This window comes from Trachypithecus francoisi, unplaced genomic scaffold (genome assembly GCF_009764315.1).
Source record: "Trachypithecus francoisi isolate TF-2019V2 unplaced genomic scaffold, Tfra_2.0 Lachesis_group2, whole genome shotgun sequence".
NCBI classification, from domain to species: domain Eukaryota; kingdom Metazoa; phylum Chordata; class Mammalia; order Primates; family Cercopithecidae; genus Trachypithecus; species Trachypithecus francoisi.
Window position 1 is genome coordinate 86,501,826 of NW_022681465.1, and position 18,361 is coordinate 86,520,186.

At 36.1% G+C, this 18,361-nt stretch overlaps 1 protein-coding gene across 2 annotated transcripts in view; it reads right to left on the reverse strand.

The window, feature by feature from the left end:
- Positions 1 to 1,390: 1,390 nt before the first annotated feature.
- Positions 1,391 to 18,361, reverse strand: part of DHX29 (DExH-box helicase 29) — a 59,037-nt gene continuing 42,066 nt past the window's right edge. Inside the window, exons 18-27 of one of the 2 annotated variants that reach the window (XR_004429827.1) lie at positions 17,910 to 17,998; positions 16,377 to 16,505; positions 16,211 to 16,286; positions 15,216 to 15,440; positions 13,509 to 13,645; positions 12,964 to 13,057; positions 7,977 to 8,359; positions 6,790 to 6,921; positions 5,239 to 5,335; positions 1,391 to 1,686 (exon numbers count right to left, since the gene is read on the reverse strand). Coding sequence is in view for 1 of the 2 variants with exons in the window: in XM_033179572.1 (XP_033035463.1) it covers positions 1,634 to 1,686; positions 5,239 to 5,335; positions 6,790 to 6,921; positions 8,057 to 8,359; positions 12,964 to 13,057; positions 13,509 to 13,645; positions 15,216 to 15,440; positions 16,211 to 16,286; positions 16,377 to 16,505; positions 17,910 to 17,998 (1,335 nt within the window). In the remaining variant the exon portion in view is untranslated. The remainder of the gene's footprint in view (positions 1,687 to 5,238; positions 5,336 to 6,789; positions 6,922 to 7,976; positions 8,360 to 12,963; positions 13,058 to 13,508; positions 13,646 to 15,215; positions 15,441 to 16,210; positions 16,287 to 16,376; positions 16,506 to 17,909; positions 17,999 to 18,361) is intronic. The other variant, XM_033179572.1, reaches the window with a different exon arrangement.

Sequence of the window (18,361 nt, forward strand, 5' to 3'; positions counted from 1 at the left end):
GGGAAGCCAAGTGACACAGATACCCTTTAAAAATATTCTTTTTTGGATTAGAACTATAAAAAGGAGGAGAAAGCCTAGTTTGGAGATACTGCAGTGGTGTAGGTGAAAGACAATGGTGATCTGGGTCTGAGTGACGGCTGAGAATATGAAAGAGGTAAGAGACTTTGATTTTCTTACCCCTTTGGTGATTACCTCAACTCCCCCATCTTTAATTATCATCTCTGTGTAGAAGACTCTAACCCTATGACCTTACCTGATGTGAGTCACTGTTTCACATTTCAAAGGAATAATTACATTTCAGAAATCTAAATAGTACTGGAGCCATAATGCTTCTGTTACTTACTATCAGTGTGATCTCAGACATGTTATTTCACTTATCTGTGCCTCAGTTTCCTCATTTGTAAAATACAAATAGTAGATTAATACAGCACCTACCTCATAGGTTGTCTATATATGAGTTAATAGACAAATTTGGGGTACTAGCCTCCATGTATCCCAAGAGGAATTGCCTTCAACACCCAATCTAGCACCTTCTCCTGACATGCCCATTTTTATTAATGGCACTAGAGATTCCAAACCACGGTCACATTTGACTCCTTGCTCTCAATTCCCTTGCCACATTGCAAGTAGAAACCTCAAGTTAGAGATTGCTACTAAGTATTGTTTTTACTTCCAAGTTACGGTTTTATTTGTTCATCAAAAAATATTAAAATTATATCCCTGTTATGAGAGCCAAGCAGTTATACTAGGTTCCTATTAAATTCTAATCTTTTTATTTTCAGATGCAATTTCTGCCTTTTGATCTAAAAGGGACTATATTTGAAGTTTATCAACAATCTATTGATAAGAAATGAAGAGAAATCCCTCTAAGTAATAAAAATAGAATTTCAAAAGATCGTCAGTAAGCAAAACAAATAGGACCAATGAAAAATATCTAAGCATACTTCACTATCTCAAAGTTACTGACCTTACCAGTTCAATCATGTGTACAAAAAGGGTTCAGGGGCAGGGATATCACAGCTGTAGCTTGAGAAAAACAATGCAAGGCTGACAGGAGTATTAGTCAATCCTGCCTGTCCTCCAGATCTACATGTTTATGTTTTCTGTATGTTACTGAAATAGGTGGAATCTATTAATAGTGCACTTATTTAGGCTTTGAAATTGAGTATCAAATACTAAATAACTGACTTCTGAAGTTGTTCCTTTTCATGGAAATTTAATTATAATTGATTTTGGAGATTATTTTCCCTTCTGGGTCTATAGGGTTTAAATTCTGCAGACATCAAGGACTCTTAGAGGATGAGGCAGCCACACAGGGAATCACAACATTAAGCTACAGATACCACAGACATAGGCCTTGCCCTTAAAGCACACAACGATGAACAAAACATGGATGATACCAAAGAATTTATTGTAAATGTAGTGGCAAATACATTCAGAATAATCATCATTAAAAAGGAACTAGAAAATTACACATATTTAAAGTATGTGCTTTTTTCCCACCACCTTTAAGTTAATGGCTAGTACCAACATTTTAAGTAATGAAATACTTAATGTGATGATCCATTTTCAGATAATTTCATGACTGTATCTTCATCTTAATTTTTAAAGCAGTTGACCATGAATTTCAGCATCAATTATTCTCTGTTTTTATCAATTCCGTAATGATCTGCAGAATCTTGTCATCTGAGTGGAAGAAAAAAAAATGCCACGAATAAATGCAACATTGTCTGATTTTCCAATGTATACACATGTAAATAAGAGGTATACGTCACTAACATTTTTTACATTAGAATACAGAATTAACACCAGTAATAAATCTAGACACGCCTATAAATATTTTTTGCCCCACACAGATTTTAATTATTGCTGTAGGTTATGCCATACCTACTTTGACAAAAGTTAACATTTTGAAAAAAGATAACATTTGTATAGGCTAAACCCCAAAGAGATAATATGATGTGAACTGTTACTTCTTTATAAGGAATTATAAATTTTATTCTCTAAAAATTCCTTGAAGAAAGTAAGTTTCTCAACTTTTTCACTTGGCTGAAATATATTGAAGGCTCTACTGACTATTCAGTGTTCTTCAGAGTATGGAAGAATTTCCAAAGTATAAGCAAGGAAGGAAGAAAGAACTGTTATCAGTTTCTCCATGTTTAGTCCAAAGGAAGCAAAAAATTCTAACAGGGAAGTGCTCTTGGAGAGGTGTCAATGGGGAAGTGACAGACCACTCTACACAACAAAGGAATCAAATACCAATTAATTTGACAAACAGAGCAAAAAAGGCTGCATTATTTGCTAAAGGGGTTTTGTTAACAACTGCTTCTACTTGGTAGTTACTCTGAAATTGTGACTTCCTAAGGACCTCATAACCACTCTTTAGAAAGTTACAATTATCAGGGCTGCAAAACTGAAATTCTACGTTTACATTAGATACTCAGAAAATGCTGTGGCTTTCAATGGTTGCAATGGTTACAGTGGCATTAAAAACAACAAAAAAGTGGGAGGGAGGGGAAAAAGAGAGGTCATTTGTTTGAAGTTGGAACAATGGCAGGTCTAGAAAGAACATTTTTCTTTTTTATTTTTTAAGAGATGGAGTCTCACTCTCGCCTAGGCTGTAGTGCAGTGGTGTGATCATAGCTCACTGCAGCTCTGAACTCCTGGGCTCAAGCAATCTTCCCATCTCAGCCCTCTGAGTAACTGGGATTACAGGTGCAAGCCACCATACCTGGCTCCAAGAACCACGACTTTTAAATTGAGGAAGAGAGAGTAAAAGAAAGTACGAGAGTAAGTTCAGTTACTTCTTTTTCAAATGTTTGGCATTCTACCAACTTTTTGTTATAAACCCAAGAGAGAGCACTAACATACTTCTTCCTTCCTCCCAAGTCAAAGGTATACACTACACCCAACGGTAAGTTCTGCTCTCTCTCTTATGGCAAAGGGAACACTGATATCATTTCAAAAATTCATTTTGCTTAATTAAAAGCTGAGGTTCAACCTATACTTTATAAAATGTAATTCTTTCTATTGGCAAAGTTGTGATGCACAAAGCTCCCTGAGAAAAGAGCCCACATGTCTTAATATGTTAAGACCTGATCTACTTCCAGCAATATAGGAAAATTAATACATTTTAATGCTTATGCATATTTAGTTATACAAAAAAAACACAAGAGTATGAGGCTTCAGGGTAGCAGAACTAGATCAGGAGCTCCCCCAACTTGCCTGACTTGAGAATAAACTGGGGATAATTTTGAGAATAAACTGGGGATACTTTGTTCAGTACAATCCTACTGAAGTCACTGATCAATTCTTAACATTAAAAGGACAACCAAATTTAAGTGCTTCCTGATGTGATGCAATGGGGAGAATACAGCACCAACTAGAAAGTATTATTTTTCTCAAAACTTATTCTAATCATACCTCCAAATATAACTACTAGTTTATAGGAAATGCAGGAACATGTTAAAGCATGAGTATGTAACTAACCAAATATTAAATGTGGGACATGCTACCAGAAAAACAACTCAGTTTATTAAAAATAGTTAACTGCATTTAAAAAGGGGATAGCCTTAGAGGGGAAGTGTTACAGAATAAAAGATTTTAAAAATAATATAGCCACAGACCTCTCCCATAGAGATCAGTATGTCTAGGGTAGGTCTTTGGACCTTGTATTCTTTGCAACTGCCAGGATGATTTTGATGATTTGGCAAGTTTGAGAAACACTTCACTGGGCAAACTGCAAACTCAGGTGTGTCCATTGCAGATCTCTCTCTTATTTTTTGATACGGGGTCTTGTTCTGTCACCCAGACTGGAGTGCAGATACTCGCCTCAGTCTCCCAAGTAGCTGAGACAACAGGTACATGCCACTAGGCCTGGCTAATTTTTTTTTAAATTGTTTGTACAGATGACATCTCCCTATGTTACCCAGGCTGGTCTTGAACTCCTGGCCTCAAGTGATCCTCCTGCCTCAGCCTCCCAAAGTGGTGGGATTACAGGCAGGCGTCACCATGCCTGACTCATTTCAGATTTCTGTTGAAGGATAATGTGTTTATTTTATACAGAGAAATAGCTCTGCATTTGAAAGAAACACACAGTGGAAAAATCATGCTGAAACAAACCTAACAGAAAGTCCCTAAATCATATACACACACACAAATACATATATGGGTATGTGTTTATATACATATATTTCTTAGAGACAGAGTCTCTCTATGTTGTCTAGGCTGGACTTTAACTCCTGAGCTCAAGCTGTCTTCCCACCTCAGCCTTCTGGGTAGCTGGGACTACAGGCATATGACACCATGCTTGGCTTATTATTTTTTTAAATAATAGCTATGTTACCAGTTTACTAAAATGCTAATAAGTAGCAAAGTTTACTATGCTCAGTTTTATTAACCTTTTTTTCTATGAAATGGCTAGAAGTTTAGAAATGAAGTTTAAGAGACAGGAGTAAACTAAACCTTAAGAGGATAATTAGGTTGTGAATAATCACTAATTGAGTTTGATGGAATTCAGCATAAAATAGATGGAATTTTTTTACAACTTCAGTATGCTTTAGTATACTCCAATGTTACAAAAAAATAATTTCTAGAATATTTCAGTTTTTCTCTTAGAAAGTTTTTTTTTTTTTTGAGATGGAGTTTCGCTCTTGTTGCCCAGGCTGGAGTGCAATGGCATGATCTTGGTGCTCACTGCAACCTATGCTTCTCAGGTTCAAGTGATTCTTGTGCCTCAGCCTCCCGAGTAGCTGGGATTACAGGCACCCGCCACCATACCCGGCTAATTTTGTATTTTTAGTAGAGACAGGGTTTCACCCATGTTGGCCAGGCTGGTCTCAAACTCCTGCCTTGGCCTCTCAAAAGTGCTGGGATTATGGGCGTGAGCCACCGTGCCTGGCCTCTTAAGAAAGTTTTTCCACACATTAATACATAGGTATGTGTACCTATGTATACACATACATACATACATCCACGTTTTGCTCATCGTTGTGTGCTTTAAGGGCAAGACCTATGTCTGTGGTATCTGTAGCTTAATGTTGTGATTCCCTGTGTAACTGCCTCATCCTCTATCAGTCCTTGATGTCTGCAGAATTTAAACCCTATAGACCAAGAAGGGAAAATAATCTCCAAAACCAATTATAATTAAATGTGTACCTATGTATACACATACATACATAGGTACACATATACTTTTGTGTATACTGTCTTTCACTTACATTATAAGCAAACACTTACTTTCAAGGGACATCTTTGGATTTTCAAGCTTTTTTCTTAAAACAGAATCAATGAGAACTCTCAGCTGCTTGAAAATGACAGCTATCTTTACAGGGGCCTGTTAAGAGGAGATGAAAAAAATGGACAAAGTCAATCCAGGGGAGTGTGAATGTGTTTAAGTAAATCAAGGCAAGCATATACTACAATCTGCCTTAGCACGTCTTGCTTTTAATGGAAAACACAATGGGAAAACTACAAATTATTTCTGCTAGCTAGGCATGCAAACCTCTCAATTTCCTTATTAAATCTGGTAACTCTTCCCAAAATAAGGCAACTATTATTCCAATAATTGTTTTCTTCTCTATTTATATCAACTCTGTGGAAGTTAAGACTACAGTTTTGGGGAGATATTTTTTTTTTTTTTTTTTTGAGATGGAGTCTGTGTCGCCCAGGCTGAAGTGCAGTGGCGCAATCTCGCCTCACTGCAACCTTCACCTCCCAGGTTCAGAGTGATTCTCCTGCCTCAGCCTCCCAAGTAGCTGGGATTACAGGTGCGCGTCATAATGACTGGAAAATTTTTTGTATTTTTAGTAGAGACAGGGTTTCACCATGTTGGTCAGGCTGGTCTCTAACTCCTGATCTCATGATCCACCTGCCTCTGCCTCCTAAAGTGCTGGGATTACAGGCATGAGCCACGGCACCTGGCCTGGGGTGGGAAATTTTTTTAAACAGCTTTATTGAGATATAACTTACCCTAAAAATTCACTCATTTTCACTAATTTCAATAGCTTTCAGTAAATCTATAGAGTTGTGCAACCATCACAATCCAGTTATAAAACATTTTCACCACCCCAATTTCTTTGCACAAAGTGCATATAATTGTACAGCTGCACTTAAAATTCACCTCTCCAGTCCTAGAGGAACGGCTGTCATAGAATAACCTAACAATGTAACAGGTTTGTTTAGTTTAAGCTGGTCAATCTTGATGGGAGTACAGAAAAACAGATAAACTTATTGCTAGAAATAAGCATAGGTTGGTCTGATTTTTCCAGAGAAGAATTCAACAGTATGAAATAAACTATAAATCTGTTTGGTCTTTTTACTCCTTTTTATTCCACAATGTAGTGGAATGAGAATAAATTTGGGTATCAAATAGTCCTAGATTTGAATCTTGCTCTTTCAGTAACAATCCATGTAAATCTTGGGAAAATTATTTAACTTCTCACTGTGTTTAAGTGTCTCTATCTATATAAAAGAAACTACAGAAATCACCTAACAAGGCTGTTAGGCTATTAATTTGGGAAAATCCATATAAAGTTAACTATTGAAGTACCCAACACATAGAAAGCTAGGATTGTTATTAATAATAAATAGAATTTGTAATAGCAATATAATTTGATTTTCAAATTTAACAGATTTAAAACCACAGAGGCAAGATAAAATAAGCAATTCTACTTAACTCGTATTATAAGAAGACATTATGCAGACTCCAATAAAATTTTAAAAATGTACCTCAATGGTACTGAAGGTTGAACATTTTTAATAATCAACAAAATCAGTTGTACTATGTACCTGAAAATAGATCCAGCCATCAATAGAAAGAAGACGTTCTCGGTGTTGAACTTCTATATCACCACCAAAAAGTAAAACTGGAAAAGGGGTTATTAGGGTAGTTTCTCTCAAATACACTCTGGCATACCTTATCTACATGGGAAAAAGGAGGGGAAATAATTTCAAAATATAAAAATAGAAGGAAGTCATTTATCTTTTTCAAGTAAGCATTTTTCTACAATTTATTATTCTACATTTTAAGCCAAGAGTATCTGTAAAGCTACATTTTCATTTTCTTATGTGCATAATTTATCAATTTTATAGTAATTACTATTACCATCTGTGCATTTATACTATAAAAAGGCATTGTAAATATTATTGCTAAGGCTGAGTTAGACGTTGAACATAAAGGAAACTAGGTACAAGCAATTTTATAATGCTAATGATATTAAATAATTAATGTTAAAATGATGATTAACTTTCAGTTTCTGGTTTCTAGACCAATATTCAGCTACGGGCGTCAATCAGTAATTTCTCATGTTTTACATTTAAGTTTGATAAATGTTGAGAGTTATTCAAGTCAGTGCTTGAAATTACGGATCTTTGTTATTTTAAAGGTCAAGAAACAAAATGGAGGCACTCTTTGTAAAGGGAGAAGAATTATGTTTCAATTTTTTATGTTCCCTTTTCTTCTCATACTGCCTTAAAAATGTATAAATGAGACAGGTAACAAAAATCCAAAATATGAAGAGAAAATGCCATCTTAACCTTCACCATATGTTAAAAAATAAGAAAATGGAGTGGTCATGCAGCTCCAATTTAAAAGGTTGTTTTCGTTGTAATCTATAAATATTTGTTATTAAATTATCTTAGGTGATACTTGACCGAAACTGTTGCAAATCATCCACAGTTCTACTACACCATTCAATATTCCCCTAATTTGGAAATAGCACATACAACTTGTCTTTTATTCCCTTCTGAGACAGCACCTTTTAATGAAATACTCAGGAGATTGATACATTATTAATCAACATCAATTTGCTATTACTGTCTTTATTCCAAGTAGAAAAGATGATGGGCAGAGTAGAAACCTTACTAATTTTTTTTTGAAGAGAAAATAAGCATTCTTTTGTTTGAAAAGCTATGTGCATCTTGATTTCAAATATTAACAAAAATGAATAGCTCAATTTGAGAACCAAATAAAATACCTGTTAGGGCATCCTAACTTGTTATGAATGACTTGTAGAATAATGCTCTGAATACTGGAATTTAGGAATGAGTACTTCACCTTCTCCTGGTATAAGAGCCATCCATGAGTTTGCAAATCTCTATTTACTGAGGATGGGTGTACTTGTGCTTTGCCTTGGGCCGTCTCCACAATGCAGGCCAATTTTTCTGTAACATCCACTGACTTTGTATAGATTATCTTCCCCACATTGTCATACAGTCCAGCCACCAGTACAGCTTTAAGAAGGGCAATTTCTTGGAATGAGAGGGTCTGTGATGCTCTGTTTCCTTCCCAGCTGGTAGAAGTTGTGGAAGATGAAAATCCTGCTGCCTTAACCAACTTTATTAACTCCTGCTTTACATCCTAGATTGGTTTATGTTAAAAACAGAAATAATCAAACTGATTAGAGAAATTTCCAAATAACATTGTAATTTATATTACTGCTTCCTATAAAAATTGACAGGATGCTAATGACTATTTAGCTAACTATAGCCCAAATTACCTTAAGGAAGAAAAAAAAGATACTGGAAAGTCAACTAGAATCAGCTATTCTCTTCACCCTAAGACTTTAGATGTCTCAAAACATAAGAATGTATAAAATTTGAGAGCAAGAAAAATGTGTCTGAACACATTTTCATTCGCTACATTTACTTCCATAGTAGCTCTCCTTTTTTCTCTGGAGATTTTTACTCAATGAGGATGGTCAGCATTGAGAAAGAACTGACAGAAATCTTGATTCCTGTAATGTACCTTCTTCATTTGTTTCTGGAAATTTATCTTAATTTCTCAAAGAACTTTGAAAAAGTTTATTAATGGCAACTTCATTTAATCTAAAATTGTTGCCTAAAATATTTTTCTACCTTTAATATGTGCTGATCAGCAAAACTAGCACAGGAAGGATGGGCAGTTTTTCAAAGTACACAGGATACAAGCAATTAAAAGGTGATGTTTACCTTTAGGATATCCTTTATGTTTTAAGTTTGGGGCTTAAGGGACTTTCATTCTAGGGGAGAAAAGACCAAACAGACAGCTGTCATAACACCACAGGGTTAGTGAAGACATCTAAAACTTTGTAGTCCCAGGGAGAAAAGACTCACAGAAGAAAGGGGGTGGAAGGCAATTTGAAGGTTGGGAGAAGTAGAGAGGAGATAAAGGAAAAGGGGCTAAATTGAAGAAATAGCCCCCTCTGGGCTAACTGATTGGGATTTCTACATGTTCCCAGTCAGGTGGCCCAGAGGTGGCTATTTCTTCAATTTAGCTCTTCATATGCTTCGAGAAGGACAAAGTTCATTCCACTTAGATAAGTCTCTGCTGTCATCCTAGCAGTTTTTTTTTTTAATCACAAAAAATAGAGTGTCAAATATGGGAAAAAAACTTTACTTTTTAAAATATGAGTATAGAATAGGGGGATTATGTGAGAGATACATTATTTTCTGAATACTTTTATAGCATATCTGGGCCAAGCGAGGTGGCTCACACCTGTAATCCTTCCTAGCACTTTGGGAGGCTGAGATGGGAGGATCGCTTGAGACCAGGAATTCAAAACCAGCCTGGTCAACACAGCAAGACCCCATCTATTTTAAAAAAAAAAAAAAAACTTTTATAGCCTATCTGTATTAACATTATTTCCTTTTACATAAGTATCAATAAAAATAAAAAGACAGTATTTGTGGGGGAACCCTGCTTTTCACATTCACCTGTCTTTACATTTTGACTACACTTCTACTCTCTCTCCTCCCAGAAATAAATTTGTTCCTGAATAGCAACCTAATAGGCTAAACCACTGGTTTCCCTTCCTAAGAACAGACTGATAAAGTTGATCACAACCAGTCACTAAGTATGATGCTTTGAATGCCTTTTCATAACTAGCCATCCCAGGCTGTAGCTAAATAGCTGGCCAATATTTAGGGACATATAATAGAATTTCATGAAAAGGAATCAGGGCTCTTTGGAAACACGACTGATTCCAAGCCTGGAGCATAAAATACACTAGAGAAGCTTTCCATACCAAAAGCAAGGGAGCCATCAAAGATTGCTAAGATTATATGAAAAGGACTCAGCAGCCAACCCAAAAGGGCTCTCACTTCCCAAAGAGGGGAAAATTTGAGTATTAAAAAATTAACATCTGTAGAGAACTGAAACACATCAAATATATTTAAATCAATAAGTTCCTAACAATTTTTTAAAAAAACAAGATTCACTGATTACTTGTGGAGATGCTTAGGAATCAACTCATTATGAAAACTGCTAGGTAAAAGGAAACAAGCATTTATCCTAATTTTCTTGTATAAACTGTACCTCAGGGTATTCAAATATTAATAAGGAAGAAGTAGTTCTTTATGAAATAATTCTAGCTAACAAGTAGAACTATAATATCATCATTTGCAACCCTAATGAAATAATAGGTCTGAGTGTTATCAATGGCTGCTAAAAGCATTTCATGAAAAGCCAGTGGGGAATTTTGTAATGGATGAATCTAGCTGGCTCCATTGATATATCTTAATGTTACAAAAAGGGAAATGACTCCGAAAAAAAGAAAAAAGAAAAAAAAAAAGATGAACTTGAATTGGATTAAACTCTCTCGATATAACATCCATTTATAGGAAATACAGGACACAGAAGAATATGTTAAATAATACCACAAGGATATAATCAGCCTTATCCAGACCCTAATGAAACAATAGGTCTGAGTGTTATCAATGGCTGCTAAAAGCCTTACATGAAAAGCCAGTGGGGAATTTTGTAATGGATGAATCTAGCTGGCCCCATTGATATATCTTAATGTTACAAAAAGGGAGATGGCTCCGAAAAAAAGAAAAAAAAAAAAACAAAGATGAACCTGAATTGGATTAAACTCTCAACACCCATCTATAGGAAATACAGGACACAGAAGAATATGTTAAATAATACCACAAGGATACAATCAGCCATATCCAGAATGCAGGAAACTCTACAGGACAATGTATCTGGTTTCTTCAAAAAATAAATGGCAAATAGGAAAAAACTGAGAAAGGGGTGACGATAGGTTAAGAGACTTTATTAAAAAACATATCAACCAAACTTAAAGTGTGGGCCTTGTTTGGATCATCCTTTGAACTAGCTGTAAAAAAAGCCAGTAATGAGGTAACTGAGGATATTTAAATACTGTCTATATCTGATGGTATTAAGGAATTGGGTATTTTTAGGTGTGATAATGTTTAAAAAAAATCTGATACCTTGGATATGCTTCAAAATCTAGAGGGCAGATAGTAGAATAAAAGGAGTACAAGTAGATTGACCACAGGTTGATAATTATGAAAGTGGGAAATGGGTATATGAAAGTTCATTATGTCCATACAATTTGATGTACGTTTGAAATTTTCCGTAATTAAAGAAAAATAACCACATTTCAGAGTTGAGAAGAAATATAGATTAATCTCCTTTCAACTTGCGTGTTGTTTTTTTTCCTTTTCTTTTTTTTGAGACAGAGTCTCGCTCTGCCGCCCAGATTGGAGTGCAGTGGCACGATCTCGGCTCATTGCAACCTCTGCCTCCTGGGTGCAAGCAGTTCTCTGCCTCAGCCTCCCGAGTATCTGGGATTACAGGCGCCCGCAAGCACACCTGGCTAATTTTTGTATTTGTAATAGAGATGGGGTTTCACCATCTTGGCCAGGCTGGTCTTGAACTCCTGACCTCATGATCCACCCGCTTCGGCCTCCCAAAGTGCTGGATTACAGGCATGAGCCACTGCGCCCAGTCCTTGTATTTTTTGTTTTTGGTTTTTTTTTTGAGACGGAGTTTTGCTCTTGTTGCCCAGGCTGGAGTGCAATGGCACGATCTTGGCTCACCACAACCTCCATCTCCTCGGTTCAAGTGATTCTTGTGCCTCAGCCTCCCGAGTACTGGGATTACAGGCATGCACCACCACACCTGGCTAATTTTGTAGTTTTAGTAGAGATGGGGTTACTCTATGCTGGTCAGGCTGGTCTCGAACTCCCAATCTCAGGTGATTCACCCACCTCCGCCTCCCAAAGTGCTGAGATTACAGGCGTGAGCTACCACACCCGGCCCTTTTTTTTTTTTTTAAGTGAAAAACTGAGACTTCTAATTCCCAAGATAGTGTTTATGAAATCGTGTTGCATCTTTTCTTTTTTAAAAGAGATAGGGTCTCACTCTGTTACTCAGGGTACAGTGGTACAATTGTAACTCACTGCAACCTTGAACTCCTGGGCTCAAGCAATCCTCCCACCTCAGCCTCCTGAGTAGCTGGGACTACAGGCATGTGCTACCATGCCCATTTCATTTTTTTATTTTTGGTAGAGACGCGTTCTCACTATGTTGCTCAGGCTGGTCTCAAACTCCTGGCCTAAAGCCATCTTCCTGCTTCAGCCTCCCAAAGCACTGGGATTACAGGCATGAGCCAGTCTTTCTAATCATTTCGTGAACATACTATGATTATTATTATTATTGTTTTTTTTTTTGAGACAGAGTGTCGCTCTGTCACCCAGGCCGGAGTGCAGTGGTGCGATCTGGGCTCACTGCAAGCTCTGCCTCTTGGTTCACCCCATTCTCCTGCTTCAGCCTCCTGAGTAGCTGGCACTACAGGTGCCTGCCACCACGCCCGGTTAATTTTTTTTTTTTTTTTTGTAATTTTAGTAGAGACGGGGTTTCACCGTGTTAGCCAGGATGGTCTCGATCTCCTGACCTCGTGATCTGCCTGCCTCGGCCTTCCAACGTGCTGGGATTACAGGTGTGAGCCACTGCGCCCAGCCATACTATGATTATTAAATACTATTTTAAATCACTGTGTAATACATACAAGTTACTTGCTGGAAGAAAGAAGTCAAGTACAATCACAAATGTACTAATTCAACAAATGTTTTATTAAGCCCTTACTATGTGACAAGTATTTTCCTAGGCATTCTTTTTTCCAAAATAAACTTATAGTTACCCATGACTCTGAGTGAGAGATCCATATTAAGAATTACCTCTAGGGTTAACAGTGATGTTCTATTGAGAAAGTTCCTCCGACAATATGTGATTTCAGAACGATAACCTCCTTCTTGTCGTGCTTTCTTCCATCTAGATAAATAAAATGTCAATTAATGAATAAAGTTCACCATGTTCTCTTTCCAAACTCTTTTTCAGAGCTAATAACCAAAGTAAGATTTAATTAAATTATAATTTAAAAAGGGAAGGGATCTTGCTTGTAGCAGCTACCAATTGTATATAAGAATATTAACTTATTAACAGATATGTTAACAGTATTAACAGATTTTTTTTACGTTTAACAGTAAATTAAGTTACTTCAAATATGAGTTAATATACATATAATACCAAATATATTATTCTTAAGTTTTAAGAAGGATTATAAAACACATGACTCTCTAAAATAATTATACCTTGACAGATGAAATAACGAAAAATAAATTTAAACCTCAGATGTACAATTTTAATGAGTCAAAGGTAATTTTTTTTAAGTAAATAACCTCACGTAATTGGCTTATTGATAACGGCCAGATTATGTTTTTACCCTAGATAAGCATTGTAGATTGTCAGATGGTCTGAATCCGCCATGGCCAAAGCTGATTTTGCAAGATCTGCTTCATCTTTTCGACCAATTGGTGTGGTAAAAGGAGACTTCTCTGTCATAACTGCAGCTAGTGTTGCCTATCCATAAATGACAAAACAATTTATCATTAAAGAGCTATACAGTGAAAGTTAACTTATAAAAGAAAGCAAATCATAAAACAATCAATCACCCTTTAAGTTGCCTGTTTATTTTCAATACTTGTATTATGTTCTACTATAGCTAATTTATATTTTCATTTTAAACAGTTATTTTTTGTTCCATTTTAAGGAATTTCAAAAATACATCCCTTTACTTTTATACCCTTTCTGTGAGGTAAGGAGGCAATTATCACCACAATCAGAGAAAAAAAACTGAACATTTATATTAATGATTTACAGTCTGTCATACAGTTAGAGGCAATCTGGGAATCCTAACTCAGTTATCTTGTCTCCAAGACTGTCAAATTTCCACTCTTAGTCTGCCATGATCTTTAAAAATAATTTGGACATAACAATCCATTTGTTGTTGTAGGTTTTCAGATAAAACTATCATGGAAGAGGTTATTTTTTGAACTTCGCAAAATTCTGGTGAATATCTATTTCGAATACTAAACAGAGAGAGACTGCAGTAATAAGTCACATTTTCTTCATTTTGTTTTTATTTCTGGATTTTTTTACAGACAGGGTCTTGTTCTGTTGCCCAGCCTGGGGTGCAGTGGCCCAATCACAGCTCACTGCCCCCTCCTACTCCGGGGCTCTAGCAATCCTCCCACCTCAGCCTCCTGAATAGCTGGGTCTACAGGGGTGCACCACCATGCCTGGCCAATTTTTTTAATCTTAATTTTTTTTTGCAGAATCAGGGTCTCACTATGTTGCCCAGGCTTCCATTCTGTTTTTAAATAGCCTTTATTGGTAATCCCAGAAAAGGCCATAGCTTCATAAAGTTGGAAAGTTGGAATGGCACAGTAAGCACATGCGTCCAGAGACTCAGACAGATTTGAATTTGTTAATTCTGAGATAATTTGAGAAAAGAGAACTCTGCTAATTATTGGCTCAGAGAGACAGCCCAAAAAAGGAAAGAAAAAAAGTTTTTAATTTTACCTTTCAGTCGGTAGTGTTCAAAGCTTCCTAAGAATCATCCACTACATATTCCATTAAATATTTCAAGTGGGTTGAAAACAAAAGTTTAGACAAGTCAAAATAACTCACAAAATAGTACCTACAGTACACTTAAGTAAATGGATGAACAGATTTTCAAGTATATAAATATAAAAACTTAAATATTATATTAAAATATTCTTATCTGACCTGGCCAACATGATGAAACCCCATCTCTACTAAAAATACAAAAATTAGCCAGGTGTGGTGGCACGTGCCTGTAATCCCAGCTACTTGGGAGGCTGAGGCATGAATTGCTCGAACCCCGGAGGCAGAAATTGCAGTCAGCCTAGATTGCACCACTGCTCTCCAGCCTGGGCGACAGTGCCAGACCCTGTCTCAAAAAAAAAAAAAAAATTCTTATCAAGCATTCAGGCCCTCTCAGTTTTATTGTTAGTACAGACATTCTATTTAGTTAAAAAAATTTTTTAATTAACAATTGTTTCCAAACTTGTAATTTCCTGGTCAAAGGATATTTAAAGTGAAGAAGCAGCAGCATTGTTTGACTTACCACTGGGTCAAGGCAGCCAAATATGGCACCAAAAATAAGCATCTTGCCAATCTTGACATTCACAGGTAAAGCTGCAAGGTGTTGGCCTAACGGAGTCAGTTTAGGGTCATTTAATTCACAAGCTCCAATTTTTCGGAGCAAATTCATTGCATTGCTGATCACTTGGAGCTGAGGAGGATCTAAGGCTTTGGAGAGGAAATCTTCAGGAGAACCAAGATTACATTTCTGCAGATTAAAAAAGTAATAAAATTGGTATGAAATCAAAGAATTAACACTACCCAATGAGATGGTACTGGAACTAAATTTGACTTCAGTAAAATTTTAAGCAAAGAGGGTAAAATGTGTTAGTAGGGCTATCCTGTTTTTTTTTTTTTATAATGGGGGCAGAGGAGTTGGGGGGAAGAGTATATGAGTGTTTGTATGTGTGTGGGTGGGGAGGGAATAAGGATTAGATTTTCCACTTCACAGTTTTAGTTTCTTAATTCCGGATTTTGATAGAGTCAAAAATCTAAGAACTGAAGGATATTATAGATCTTTCAGTCAAAGAAGACCTTTGTTTAGGTCAGGGTTTCTTGATCTAAGTACTACTGATATTTTGGGCTGGATAATTCTTTGTTTTAGGGAGCTGCCCTGTAAACTGTCAGATGTTTAGGAGCATCCCAGATCTCTACCTACTAGATACCATTTACCCTCCCTGTCCAATTATGACAACCAAAAATATCTCCTGACATTGCCCAATGTCCCCTGGTAGGCAACAGTGCCCCCAGTTGAGAACTACTAGTCTAGGTTATGAGGCTGATAATCTGTAAAGTGTAAGTGTCTGGCAAAACCCAAACACAGTGGATTTACTTATAATAAGATGGATAAGGGCATATATTAAATAAGAGTAAAAAAGTTGAAAATCTAAAGCAATATAAGGTAAGTTTAGGTGTTCATTTTTTTCTTTTCTAGAAAGGGGTGAAGGACAAAATTCATCTGAGTTCCCTTGAGATTACCATAATATGAAGGCATAATTCCTCCAAAGGTACACGTAAGATTTCAGGAACAGAATACTCCATAAAGCCTTCAAATCTGAAAAATAAAGAAATACTAAATACGTATTATCAGAAATGTCACACAGTACTGGTTTATGTGTTTTACATTTCCAGTGCTATGCCATACCTTTCTCTTGTGTACATTCGGAAACAGAAGCCATCTCTGACCCGCCCAGCTCTTCCCTGGCGCTGCAAAGCACTGGCTTTACTGACAAACGTCTCGACCAAAGAACTCATCTGACTGCTTTCATGGTACCTGAAGAAATGTTTTAGGAGGGAATATGTAGATAATTGACTTAAGTCAAAATTGGAAAAAGCTGGATTTGACTGTTACAACTAAGTTAAATATAGGCTTAAAAACTCCATTATTGTGGACCAATAATTCTCAAATTATGCTTCATATTTAAATAATTTAGTAAACATTGCATACTAAATACACTACAAATTAAAAGTCTGGCAAAAGAAAAAAAACTTCTTTAACTTATCCTTTCTCATACTAACCTGATCATAGAATCTTTTAAAAATTTAGTAGAATATCTATTAATTAAGGAATGAGAATTCTTTGACATATTTTGAGAAGTGTTACTGTGAATATTATAATTCAACATACTTTTCACAATACAGTTAAACCCTGAAAACATTTTCTCTAGAGGTACAATTCAAAGAATCAAGAATCTACTTTTTATTGAATAGCGGTACTCTCTTGCAGATATTGCTATGGTTTCCTAAAACAAGGGATAGTGTATCTAGGTTACAGTAGACTACTAAAGGTGGCCTGTCCTATTTATGTAATATAAACATTATTTATACAGTAGTAATCTTTTTGTTGATTACTACTTTTAGTACTTTAGTTACAGTTACCTATTAGGTTCCAGTTACTGAACTAGGCACTTTCAGTTTTGAAATTTTCATTTTGACTGGGTGAGGTGGCTTATGCCTGTAATACCAGCACTTTGGGAGGCCGAGGCGGGCAGACTGCCTGAGGTCAGGAGTTCAAGACCAGCCTGGCCAACATGGTGAAACCCTGTCTCTACTAAAAATACAAAAAAATTAGCCAAGTATGGTGGCAAGCGCCTGTAATCCCAGCTACTCAGAAGGCAGAGATGGGAACTGCTTGAACCAGGGAGGTGGAAGCTGCAGTGAGATTGTGCCACTGCACTCCAGCCTGGGTGTCAGAGCAAGACTCCATCTCAAAAAATAAAATAAAATAAAAATTCTTCATTTTACCCATTTGCGAATGAGGAAACTGATGATTACAGAGGTTATATGTTATGTTACTTGCTCAAGGGATTTAAATTCACCTCTTACTCCAAAAGCCATGTTTCTTTTCCAAATTACACAAATAACGCTTTTTGTCAAACAATTTATTTTACAAATAAAAAATCTATAAAAATTTGTGTTTTGAAAATTTTTCTCAGTACTTTTTAAAAAAAAAGTCGCACTATACTGGCATTACTTATGGGAAAACCCATGACATGAAATTCTGACATTTACTCAGATATTTTAAAGTTTCTTATAGTTTCTCTAAGGCTTTTGCTTTGGACAGAACTAGGACATTTAGGATTTTCACTATATAATTTTAGAATTTCTCCCAAGAATTCAAGAGCCTCAGCCTCTTTCCAGGTTAAAAAATGTTTTGATTTGGGAAATTTAAACTTACTTATTTTCTTTTGTTCTTCCAGTATCAATTACAAATACAACATCTGGAATAGTGATACCCGTCTCTGCAATATTTGTTGCTAAAACAATCTGAAAAAAAACAAAAAGCTTAAAACATTTAGACTACTTTCATTAATATATCATTATTTATATTAGTTTGAGCTGATGAAATTTAAAAACTGAATTTCAATTTCAGTCACAAAAATTTACAATCTATTTGCTATTACTATGTAATTTTAATTTACTCTAGTTTTGTCAGCTTAGCTTACTAATTAGACTAAATCTAAAATACAGATTTTTTAGTCCAACAAAAATACCACTCCCCTAATTCTAGTCAATCATCTTAAAAATGACATAAGTAGGGCTGGGCGCAGTGGCTCACACCTGTAATCCCAGTACTTTGGGAGGCCAAGGCAGGAGGATCACCTGTGGTCAGGAGTTTGAGACCAGCCT